The sequence below is a fragment of the Vipera ursinii genome, assembly GCF_947247035.1.
Source record: "Vipera ursinii genome assembly, chromosome: 4".
In the NCBI taxonomy this organism is placed as follows: Eukaryota; Metazoa; Chordata; class Lepidosauria; order Squamata; family Viperidae; genus Vipera; species Vipera ursinii.
The window spans coordinates 12,728,815-12,741,807 of record NC_139514.1 but is presented as its reverse complement, the minus strand read 5'-3'; the positions used below and the strand labels follow the sequence as shown (position 1 = coordinate 12,741,807).

The window sequence follows — 12,993 nt, the reverse complement described above, 5'->3', positions numbered from 1 at the left end:
ACAAGCCGGCCTGGCCTGATGGGGGATTGGTGGGGTTTTTTATTGTATTTTATTGGGGGTTTTACTATGTATTAATTGTTTTTTAGTGGGCATGTATTTAATTATTTTTTAACTTTTGTAATTCTGTCTTTTTATTCTTGCCCTGTTCACCGCCCTGAGTCCTTCGGGAGAAGGGCGGTATAGAAATATTAATAAATTAAATTAAAAATTAAATATTCTCTTCTATTTAAAAACTAACTGGTGGTAAAATAACCATAGTTACTCCAACTATAAAGGTGCATATATCAATTTACGTATCTGTATGGACGCAGTGGCTCAGTGGGTTAGGACGCTGAGCTTGTCGATCAGAAGGTTGGCAGTCTGGTGGGTCGAATCCCGAGTGCCGCGTAACAGAGTGAGCGCCTGTTACTCGTCCCAGCTTCTGCCAACCTAGCAGTTCGAAAGCACGTAAAAATGCAAGTAGAAAAATAGGGACCACTACGGTGGGAAGGTAACAGCGTTCCGTGCACCTTTGGCGTCTAGTCATGCCGGCCACATGACTACGGAGACATCCTTGGACAAGCGCTGGCTCTTCGGCTTTGAAACAGAGATGAGCACCAGCCCCTAGAGTCGGAAACGACTAGCACGTATGTGCGGGGGAACCTTTACCTTTACCTTTATGGTAACTTACATTCTTGTGAGGTACCCAAAATGAACTAGTGAGATTCTTACTTATTGTCTTTGATGATCACCAGGGTCTCCAGTGTCTTATTTTTCAATTGGAAAATATTTACTTGGATTTATGTCTCACCTACTTTCCTACTAGTTCCTCCATAAACCAGCACTGCTGTTAAAATAATGGCAAGCATTAAACCAGCGCTAAGTGGAAACCCAGCAGACTACAAAGCATCAGACAAATCATGTATTGTTGGCTAATATGGTTAATCAAGGATAAAAGATCATCAGGACATCACAGAGCTGTGACCAGTTTGGGGGGTAAAAATTTTTTAAAAAAAATCTTGGAAGACTTATGTCTGAAAAAGCTACACGGGGATTTGAGTCAAAGGAGTCTTTGGCCTTTCATGATCCATGTCCCGATGGCAGCTTATTTTGCTTGCAATCTGTTGGGAGTTGGGAATGCCCCTAAACCTCACGCAAGGAAACCCTGTTCAAGGAATGGAGACCATTTTACTAAAGTTCATTGAGCGCCATGTCGATTTTTTTTTCTCCAATGAAAAGCTGCATACATCGATGCGGAGGAAAGAAAAGAGATTTTGTGACCAGTCGCATTTAAGAGAAGGAAAGCTAATAAGTTTCTTTAAAGCAGGGGTGTCCAACCTTGGCAACTTTTAAGACTTGTGGACCTTAAGTCTCCGAATTCTCCAGCCAGCCATGCTGAGTGGGGAATTCTGGGAGTTGAAATCCACAACTGTTTTAAGGTTGGACATTTTTAAACCATGAGACAAATGGACCCTGTTTTGGCGGGTGCAGTGGCTCCATTTATCATGGATCTCCTGTTTGGGAAATTCCAGAAGTATTTTCTCAAAACCAGTTACTGAAAAATAGTTGTCCATCTCTGTTGGGAATGGAAGGCCTCCACTTTCTCATGGCCATTTGGCTCAGGATAGTAAATCCCAGAGACGCTTCCATCCTAACGTTTGTTATCACAAAGACAGTAAAACTGACATTCCTTTAAAACTGCAAAAGGGGCTTTCCCCTGAGAGTTTCTCACATATTTCATTAAACTGAAAAAACAGATGTGGCAGGCTACAAAGCTCTAAAAATCTTCAGGGCTCAAGGATAAAATTCAAAGCCCACGATTATTTCCTCTGCCATCTCTGATTTTAAATACATATACGGGTAGTCCTCGACTTATGACCATTCATTTAGTGATGGTTTGAAGTTACGTCAGCACTGTAAAAAGTGACCTGTGATTTCCCCCCCACACACACGACTGTTGCAGCATGCCCGTAATCACAAAATTCAGATGCTCAACAACTGACTTGTATTTATGACAGGTTGCAAGGTCCTGAGGCCGTGTGATCACCTATTGCAACCTACTGATAAGCAAAGTCAATGGGGAAGCCAGATTCACTTAAGAAGTGTTTTACTTATTTAACAACTGCAGTGATTCACATAACAACTATGGCAAGAAAGGTCGTAAAATGGGGCAAAACTCACTAAGTGTCTCATTTAGCAATGGAAATAGGCTCAATTGTGGTTGTAAGTCGAAGATAACCTGTATACGTATGTACATACTAATTTTAAACAAATGAAACCGAAGCAGTCACTGACCCAATTTATGACCATCAGAACATATGACCATAACGGACAGACTCTATTACAGTCGTATGTCAAAGACTGTCTGTAATTTCCAAATAATAATTAGTTCAAGTTCTTAAAAAGGTCTGAAATTATGCATCTGATCCCAAGGAGACTGGAACTTGAGCATCTCTAACACAGATAAAAGACATCACTTACCGTATACCAGGCCATCATCCAATAAATTACACAGATTTGCATTACGTGTGCAAAAAATATCACAACACGGGATATGGTGAGAGGTAGGGGCTGGGGAGAGGCAACTGTTTTTCATGTAAAACGAACAAGACTCAGGATCAAAAGATGAATTTAACAAGCAACATCTGGCATTTCTGTTTACCTAAAGTAATTAGTTGATAAGAGCATGAACCTGGACTTAGTCATGTTTGTTCCAAACACATGGTTCCTACTAGTGTCCCATCAAATGCAGCTGATTTCCACCCCACAGAAACTTTCTACTTCCCCCCAGAGTCGGTTACATGGGCGCACCCATTCATATACATAGACATGCACTTAAAAGATTTAAAACTCATACTGTGTTTGCGTGAAAGAGTAGGAAAGTATGACTGTCCTACTTTACTAAGGACAGCTCTCTTTTCAACAGTTCTATATTTGACATAAGGGACGTGGTGGCTCAGTGGGTTAGGACGGTGAGCTTGTCAATCAGAAGGTCGGCATTTTGGCGGGTTGAATCCCGAGTGCTGCGTAACAGAGTGACTGCCAACCTAGCAGTTTGAAAGCACGTAAAAATGCAAGTAGAAAAATAGGGACCACTATAGGGAAGGTAACAGTGTTCCGTGCGCCTTTGGCATCTAGTCATGCCAGCCACATGACCACGGAAGACGTCCTCGGACAAGCGCTGGCTCTTTGGCTTTGAAATGGAGATGAGCACCCTAGAGTTGGAAACGACTAGCACGCATGTGCGGGGGAACCTTTACCTTTATATTTGACATGTTTCAAGAAATCTTTAAGATTGCCTGTACGAATCGAGCTTAAAGCTGCAAAACCATAAGGCGATGGAGTTCTATTGATTCAAAGAGGTCCCTAGCCAGGCTAATATAAGCTCTTTTACTACTGATGATTTAATTACTATGAGCAAATACCGGTATACATAAAGCTACATGCACTAAGTACCACTCTGCAAACTATTCTTAGTCACAGTAGAAAAAAATATATGTAACTCGGGATTGATGCTCTGAGCTTGGTTTTTTTCCTTGCAGATGTTTCATTACCCAACTGCAGAACATCATCCTGTCACCTGGTTGGGTAATGCAACATCTGCAAGAAAAACCCCCACAAAGCTTAAAGAGCACCAGGGATTCCACATTCTTAGTGAATTCTCTTACTAGTTATATGTTGTTGAGCAAGGAGATAGTTGGTTAACAAAGTAACCCCTTGATCTGTTCCTATCCACAAACTCAAGCTTTATTCTAAACTTGCATAATTCATGATTGGGTAGTTTGTGGTTCAGCAAGTTCTGGGAATTCTTCTATCATAAAATGTGCTCCAGAGTGGGCCATTAAAGTCCACTTTGAGCAGAGCACATTATATCAACACAATTATAATATGCTAACCAAGATTTATGGTTTGGCATGCTTTGGAACATGATGCTTTCCACAAGCACTATATTGCCAATCTTTGTGTTATGGTGTCCTAGGATGATGTTGGAGCTTGCATCAAAGAAATGATCTGGAAACGGTAGTTGTATACATTTATTATATACAATATTAAGGCACAAATGTAAGCAGCAGAGAACAGGAGAAAATTCTTTGGCTGGCCAGAGTCACCCATATTTGTTATGGAAGATGAGACGCTATGTATCTATACAAACACATTCAAGCTGTACAATGCTCTGCAGTAGCCAATCTGCACAACAGAAACAAAACAGGGAAAATTGACATTATCTTACAATCCACTTGCCTGGAATATAACTATATAACGCTATAAATGTCAGGCAGGATAACACTGCAGCAGCGCATAGATCAGGTATGAGCAAGCTAGAAAACACTGGTTTACAAGTATAGCAGCCACTATACAAATGCAATTCTGTAGATAAATTATGCTCTAATAGGATGGACTGGAATGGGGGTGAACATCCATCAGCTTGACGACCTCACCAAGTTGGTTAAGGGGAAAGTGGGCAGGGATATTAGATGTTTGCAATAAAATCTAGCTAACCTGCCCTCCCAATGCAAAAAAGACCCCTAGGTTTTGGCCTAGCCTACTTTGCTTAGACCAGGGGTAGGCAACCTTGGCTCTTTTATGACTCTTGGACTTCAACTCCCAGAATTCCTGAGCCAGCATAGCTGGCTCAGGAATTCTGGGAGTTGAAGTCCATGAGTCATAAAAGAGCCAAGGTTGCCTACCCCTGGCTTAGATTCTGGGGGCCTCCAGGGCCACATATTTTGGCACTAAAAATCTACAGTAACATTATTTTTTGCATGCAGCCAGATTAACAAGATTTTAATGTCCTGATTCTTTTGGCTTGGGAAAGCCGCCTGCCAGTTTGCACACAAAAGAATGGTAACAATTCCCCCTTTGTATGCAAGTGGAATCTTGGGTGTAAATGTACTGTTGGAAAGGTATTAATAGAAGGCCTGGTCTTTAATGAAATGTGGCAAGGTACGTAGGCCTAAATGTACCTACATACAGTATATATGAAGAAGCAACTTTTAGGCTAATTCCCCTCTAGACTGCCATGTTTTGCACCTCAGAAACAGCAGTGAGCAAGCAACGCTATGTACAGTCCTGGTGTACATCTTTGCCTTATAGTCCATGGAGAGAAATTTGAGTAAGAGCACAGTCAGAATTTGAGACCAGCTATTTATGCTTTGGATAACACATACCTTGGACTCATAGAGTGCTCCCAGTCCTGGATAAACATGTCCGTAACAAGAGGCAGTTAAGACTGTCTCCTGGTCTATAGAGGAAGGAAATGAGGGAAAAGAGATTTGCATGAGCTTACTAGCTACAGATACTCCAGGAAGTAGCATTTACTACCAGCCTTGGGAGACTTTTTTTTCACCTAACATCCAAATGAAGAGGCAAATTTAGGAGTCAGAGCAAAACCAGAACACTGCTACGTGGACTAAGGACTCTTACCAATGTACACACTTTTTGTCAGAAAGAGTACAACGTAACAAGCACTAAACTACACAACAGAGGAGAATACAAAAACAACTGCACATCTGGCCCCATCCAAAAGGGACCGTCGTGTTCACTACTTCCTATGTTATATTAGGACTCTTTCGACAAGCCAGCTTGCAGCAGAGGCTCAAAGATCTTTCTTACCTAGGCAGAAGGTCATATACGGATCTCCTGGCAAGTTCGCCAAGCTGATCCAAAGAGGCACAGTCTTCACACATGACTGTTCAGATGCATAACCTCTGGACACAGACCTTCGGGAATTTTGCTGTGGGTGCATCCTTGCTAGGAATCCAGGGAAGAAATCCCATTCAATGCTCATTTAGCCCTAAATGAGCTGGGACCTGACCCAGCCAGAATAAATTAAATTTGAAGGAGCTGGTGATCTTGTTGCTGTTTTGCTCACTGATTGCTTCATTTCATAATGCAGATGATCTCATGGAATAAGACCAGCAAGTCAATGGCTGTCATGTATTGAGCACCTGGATGTCAACTCGTTTTCCTCCGTGGTCAACAGCATTCAGGGACCGGCTCTTGTAGACAAGAGACAACTACAGAGATCATGGAAAAACAATTTAAGATTAACCTGTCTAAACTTGGTTCTACCAGAGATCTACGTCGGCATGTTTGACATACAGTAGAAGCTAACCCAGATGGTGGGGGAATCAAAGCGGAAAAGCAGGAAGAAGATAGCAGCTGAAACAATGATATCGCCCAAGAATTGCAAATACAATTCAAAAAAATTCCACGTGGGCAACGTAGCACCCAATGATGTCACTACTTAGGTGTTAAGAGAACAGTTCCCGGCACGTCAAACACAACCTCCATAGAAACGTCCTCTTATTCCTATAACATCTTGCCGTCTCCCCCACACCGCTCCAAATCCACATCATGGTTGACTGTACATAGCAGACATCCCAAATGTTCTCTCTCCAACATTCTGAGTCCCCTGCCCTCCTCAACTCTCAGATCCACCTGGAGTTTTCTTCTAGGTTCGAACTTTCTTGGTCCAACTTTGTGGTTCTCCTTCAGAGTTTTTAACTCAAGCACAACAATGAAAACAACAACCCCCTCTTCTCCGGCGTGACGGGGTGCTTTTACCCAAAGCAGCAAAAGCTCCATGGCTTCAAATAAGGACTTCCATCATATCTGGATCTGGAAATTCAGGCTTATGAAGCAGATTGCTAACTCTGCTTTTGCTGCTGTCCAGGAGCTTCCCACAGCTGGAAAAGTTTTCTGGGGGGGAAAAATGCAGAGAATGGGTCAGGTTTTTGGGCCAAATTGCCTGTGTTTAGTATAGAAGCTGATCTACAGAAATGATTTTTCCCCCTCCCTGCTTTGGGACAGTTCTCACACATAATTCACATGACGTTCTTTCCAGGCTGGGCATCTGTTTCTGCTACCTGCTTTTAAGACCGTTCTTACGGGCGATGGCGGCCCTAGGCCTTGCCAAATAAAATGTGCCTTAAACTTGCTGGATGTAAAGCTCTTGGGTACAAGTGGCTTCCATTCCAAGAATGTGTAAAGGAATAGAAGGAACATTCCTAGGAGGGGTCACAGGGAAGCAAATTAAAGAAACACAGAACCCCTTTAACTCATACAGGTCAGTAAGAGATTAATCAGCTAAGTAAAAGCTGAGAGTTTTCCAAGATGGAAAGCATCAGTGAGTAGAAAATGGATGGTTTCTGAATTTTGCTTTACAGATAGTCCTAAACTTATGGCTGGTCACTTAGCAACCTTTCAAATTTACAACAGACCCCAAAAAAGGTACTTATGACCCAGATTTGAACTTCCAACAGCTAGCATCCCCCTCATCAAATTTGTATTTTTGCTGCTCAGCAACCAGCTTGCATTTATAGCTGTTTGCAATGTCCCATAGTCACATGACCGAAATTAGAAAACTGCATTTACTACCACTTTCTGGCAAAAAAAAGGCTATTGCGAACAATAGGTTTGCTTACTGACCGTGGATTTGCTTAACCTCCATGGTAATTTGCTAATGATTGCTGCAAAAACAGTCATAAAATCAGATTGGTCATGTGATGACTCACTGAATGATTGGCATGACTTACAACAGCAATAGCAACAGGACGTAGACTTTTATACCACTTCACAGTGCTTTACAGCCTTCTCTAAGCGGTTTACAGAGTCAGCGTATTGTCCCCAACAATCTGGGTCCTCATTTTACCGACCTCAGGAGGATGGAAGGCTGAGTCAACCTTGAGCAGGTCAGGATTGAACTCCTGGCAGTGAGCAGAATCAGCCTGCAGTATTAACCACTGTGCCACCATGGCTCCTATTTATAGCAATAGCAATAGCACTTATTGCCTCCAACAATCTGGGTCCTCATTTTACCAACCTCAGAAGGACAGAAGGCTGAATCAACCTTGAGCTGATCAGGATCGAACTGCTGGCAGTTGGCAGAATTGGCCTGCAATACTAATTTCTCACCACTGTGCCACCCTGGCTCTTGTATAATTACTTACAACTATCATTATAGTTATAAATCGAGCACTACTTGCATTTTGCTTTTCCCAGGAGCCAATTCTCAAAACTCTGAAGTCTACAAATTGCAGGTTTACAGATCCTGCCAGTCACGTTCTGGGGATCAATGCAATTGGAACTACTCACCTGCTTTTTCTCCAGCACTTTTGCCTGCGATGTGCCTCAGGGCCGGACTGCTGCCAGAAGAGTGACTCAGTTTCCCTCTACCCGGAAAAGAAGCTGCAGTGGGCCAGAAAAGCTCCGTGCCTTTGTCTGTCTGAGTGCTGTTGTCTTTGCTGCCCATTTTAGCATGGCAGATGGTGACTGGCCATGAAGACATTGTAGAGGACAAAGATGGAGTTGGAAGGGTCAACGAAGGGATGGATGACTGTTCAGAGGTGTCTTTCCCTAACAACAAACCTTCAAGAAAATAACAAAATGGACACCAAGATATTTTTCATTATATTTCTACCATGGCTTCTTCCTCAAAGAGCAGACAGACTGAATTTTTCAACATCTGATGCAAAGAAGCTACGTTCTATAAAGGATGGTTGCAAGTACACAAAACTGTAAGCTAAAATGCCTGGGAGTCTGACCTACAATAAGCAATATTACGAACAAGAGTGACTACAGAACCCAAGATCTAGCCTGCCATAGAAACTTAACTGCCTAAACCTGGATTCCTGGCTTGCCTCCTGATCTTGGCTTTTTACTGGAGTAGTAAGCCAGGACAGAAATATATTGTTAAGCTTCCTATAGATGACATTCTGCTGGTTATGCTTACTAATATCCATTGAAGAAGGAACAAAATGGGAGTTATCTGAGAGCACTAACCTCCACACTAGATAATTACTAATAGTCACACTTCTCAATGTTTTAACCTCACTGTTTTATGCAAATTCCTGTAAATGATACTAAACAAATACAGCAAGTAGCATATATATTGCCCATCATCCATTATTGTCTTTGTTAAAATATATTTCTCACCACCAATCCCAGTGAAATATGCTGATGTTTCTGAAACTTGCTGGCTCCTTCTAAAAGCAATGGCTGGAAAGTAGCCAGGTCATTTTTTTCCCCCAACCACATTATACTCATGGCAGTGATGCAAACTGGCTGAAATGATGTGACAGGGCTGAATGTTCACCAACTTTTTGGCTGATCTGGGAACAAAGCTAGTGGAGTGCTTCCAGCAGCAATTTATGAAGAAGGGAAAACTTCCCATCTGGCAGAAGTAAGTAAAACCCTAAGGAAAAAGTCTAGCTTCGTAGGGAAAGCTGAAAATAAGTTCCAAAGTGTTAGTCCAGATATAAAGAGACTTGAGCCCTAAAGAAGTATGCAGACAATAAGAGTCCAAAACCTAAATAAGATTTGGGTCATGTGCTTTGTATACTATGCTATCGTCTTAGCATATTGTGTGAAAAAGGCCGTTGTGTTAGGCCATAGTACGATGTGGAGCCCTTGGTGCTCACTGAGCTTGGTTGTTTTCTGGCAGATGTTTCATTACCCAAATAGATAACATTTTCAGTGCTAGGACTGTCTATCACTGAAGATGTTACCTAGTTGGGTAATGAAACTTCGGCAAGAAAACATCGAAGCTCAGGGAACAGCAAGGACACCACTGTTCAATCCTGAGATGCAAATATTATTTTCTATTGGTCCATAATTTGGATTATTTGTTCAAACATACTGTGTATGACCTGTGGACTTCAGCTCCCAGAATTCCTGAGCCAGCTATGACTCCATTCTGGGAGTTGAAGTCAACAGGTTGTAAAGTTGTTATAGTGGTCCACCCCTGATTTAGCAGGTTGTGTGACCCCAAATCATGCTATACAGACACACAGCCTTACAACTGTCAGTGGGGTGCATCTGGTTATGCCATTTAAACCTTCATAACTTTGTATATTACTTTGCTGAAAGTATGAACCAACAGCGATGCAGTAAATCTCTGGCCACCACACAATGTTGAAGCAGGATATCTGGCAAATAAAATATCCTATTTCAATATGACTTTATTGCCATGTTTACCACTGACTGATCTTTAAAATAGTTTGCCAAATTTCTTAAAAGTAAGAGTTCATAAAACCGTCGACTAAATAAATCAAGAAAAGTTTTCATCAAAACCTAAGACAGAACTGGGAAAAACAGCAAGCCATCCCAAATGTGCATGGAGCAATATTATATGGGTGAAATACAACATTTATCTTCCTTTAAGACAGTGTTCCTTCCCCAAGCTCAGCCACTTTAAGATATATGGACTTCAACACCCAGAACACTCCAGTCAGCAAAGCTGGCTGGGGAATTCTGGGAGTTGAAGTCCACACATCTTACAAGTTGATGAGGTTGAGACTCTCGGTTCTAAAAAATGGAGAACATTAGTAGATCTTCGCCAGGCTCCAGTTTACACACCAAGGGTGGGTTCCCATGTTCTGCTGAATGATAAAGACGCTTTTCTTGAGTTGAACTAAACAGGTTATATGAACCTAGCCACTGCAGCGGACAAAAGACAATACAGGGTTTAGCATATTGTCTGAAGAAAACTGGCTTATTTAACAATTGTGGCTTCGCATCGCATATGAACTGAAGCTCACCCATGCTTTCTTTCCAAGACTTTTCTTCTTTCTTCTCCTCAGTGCCCTGGCTGTGGTTCAGGGAGGTCTGATGGGAGTGTGTGCCTGTAGCCGCAGCTATGGATGGCACCGACTGAGCGGGCCGCAAACTTGCTGAATCTCCTTTGCTGGCATCTTTCCTGGATCGCTGCTGAAGGACCTTGATCATGGCATCTTTCTCGATGATTTTTGCATACAGGTTCTTTATTCTGGTAACGGTAATAATTTATAAACACTCGTAAATGCAGAGCTAACAGTATTATTGAAGCAGAAGTAAGACTTAAAGAGGTCACTTGGCCCCAGCTAGAGCTGGGTAGGTATTTGGACCAAAAAACACTTTTCTCAGTCAGTGTTCAAATGTTGTATCCTTCTGGTCCCAGTTAGGGTTTCCTTTAATCCTGCCATGATCAATTTAGCGGATTTAATGCATAGTATTGGTTAAAACAGGGGTGTCAAACTCAATTTCATTGAGGGCCGCGTCAGCATTGAGGTTGCCCTCAGGGGGCCGGGTAGGTATGGCCAGGGTGGGCTTGGGCCTACTGGGTGGGCGTGGCCAGCTCTACATTGTTCGCATCAAGGGTGCCTATGGGAGCCTGGGCAGGAGTGGGACAGATCTGAGGGTCTCTGGGCCAGGGCCAAGGCAGTGGGGGCCGTTCCCTGTTTCCAGGATGGCTTCGCAGGCCGCATGAAACCACTTCACGGGCCGGATCTGGCCCCTGGGCCTTGTGTTTGACATGTCTGACCTATGTTATAAAGCAGGGGTGTCAAAGTCAATTTCATTGAGGGCCGCATCAGCATTGCAGTTGCTCTCAGGGGGCCGGATGGGTATGGCCAAGGTGGGTGTGGCCTACTGGGTAGGCGTGGCTAGAGTGCGTATGGCCTACTGGGTGGGCATGGCCAGCTCTACATTGTTCACATCAAGGGTGCCTAGGCAGGAGTGGGACAGATCTGAGGGTCTCTGGCAGAAGGAGGGTCTCTGGGCCAGGGCCAAGGCAGTGGGGGCCGTTCCCTCACTGTTTCCAGGATGGCTTCGCGAGCCACATGAAACCACTTCGTGGGCTGGATCTGGCCCCCGGGCCTTGTGTTTGACATGTCTGGGTTAAAAGCACACAAACACACCACTTCCACATTTGTGCATGGTTGCAAAGATAACCAAGCTGGAGTTGCTTAATCCCCTGTGGATGTGACTGTGCAGCTCAGCCAAACTGCAACGTATTCAGCATGGAAAAAATATTTTCTGTATAGGAGACATGTGATTGGTACCATCCGATCAAGGGGCTGTCCCCTTGTACAGAACTACTCAGGTTACCTTGAAAAAGGAGTACTGAAAGCATAAACGTGGCCCAGAAAGACAGGAGAGGACGAGAAACTCAAGATTGCCCCTTCTTGATTATCTTTAGTATAAGAGAGAAACTTTGAACGTTCTGTAGTTTCCTATAACAATGAAATATACCTCCAGGAGGTATGTTTCCTGATCTGACCTATCTTGAATGGCTGACATTGAGAGCTCTTTCATGTGAAGAAAAGCAAAGATGGACAGGCTGGTCTGCACTCTCCCCTTGCAGTCATCATCAAGAGGGTAATCCTAAAGATGACCACACAAGTCTCCCCACATTTTCTAAAATTTGCATCACAACGGAGGCTATTTGCTACAGAATAGATTTCCCCATCAAACCTTCCTCCTATTGCATGGATAACATAGCAGCCTCTACTGTGAAATGCACAGTGGTTTATGCTATTAATTGACATTTCTCAATTCACACAATGCATGAAACCATGAAACAACCAGAGGGTCGTGAGTCTAAAATATGGTTGGCTAGTTGGAGACACTTGTCATGTAAGCACATCCTTGGTTTGTATACATGGAAGATGGTGGGAAACAGATGAATATAATGTTCCAATCCACTCTGTTCCTGATGCAATATTAATTTTATGGCCCAATTGGGATATGTAGGCCCCATTTATTTAATATATCATTGCCAACCAGTATATCAAGGTACTAGTAATGGTGTTTAAAGCCCTACATGGCAGGGGTCCGGAGTACCTTAGGGAACACCTGCTGCCGGCATCAACTTGCCTCCGCCCTGTGCGTTCCCACAGAGAGGGCCTCCTCAGGGTGCCACCGGTCAGAGAATGTCGATTGGTGGCCCCCAGGGGGAGATCCTTCTCTGTGGGCGCCCCGGAACTATGGAACCAGTTACCGGTTGAGCTCCGGACGGCGCCCGATCTTCGCTCCTTTCGCCGCGATCTAAAAACATACTTGTTCGAACAAGCCGGCCTGGCCTGATGGGGGATTGGTGGGGTTTTTTATTGTCATTTTATTGGGGTTTTTACTATGTATTAATTGTTTTTTTAGTGGGCATGTATTTAATTACTTTTTAACTTTTGTAATTCTGTGTTTTTATTCTTGCCCTGTACACCGCCCTGAGTCATTCGGGAGAAGGGCGGTATAGAA

General features: G+C 43.2%; 1 protein-coding gene across 3 annotated transcripts in view; it reads right to left on the bottom strand.

The window, feature by feature from the left end:
- Positions 1 to 4,690: 4,690 nt before the first annotated feature.
- The window catches only part of AMOTL1 (angiomotin like 1), a 69,638-nt gene continuing 61,335 nt past the window's right edge, over positions 4,691 to 12,993 (bottom strand). For all 3 annotated transcript variants that reach the window (XM_083361944.1, XM_083361942.1, XM_083361943.1), the window contains 3 exons: positions 10,521 to 10,747; positions 8,077 to 8,349; positions 4,691 to 6,681 (listed from right to left, as the gene is read on the bottom strand). In XM_083361944.1, the coding sequence (XP_083218070.1) occupies positions 6,572 to 6,681; positions 8,077 to 8,349; positions 10,521 to 10,747 (610 nt within the window). In that variant the 3' untranslated portion in view covers positions 4,691 to 6,571. The remainder of the gene's footprint in view (positions 6,682 to 8,076; positions 8,350 to 10,520; positions 10,748 to 12,993) is intronic.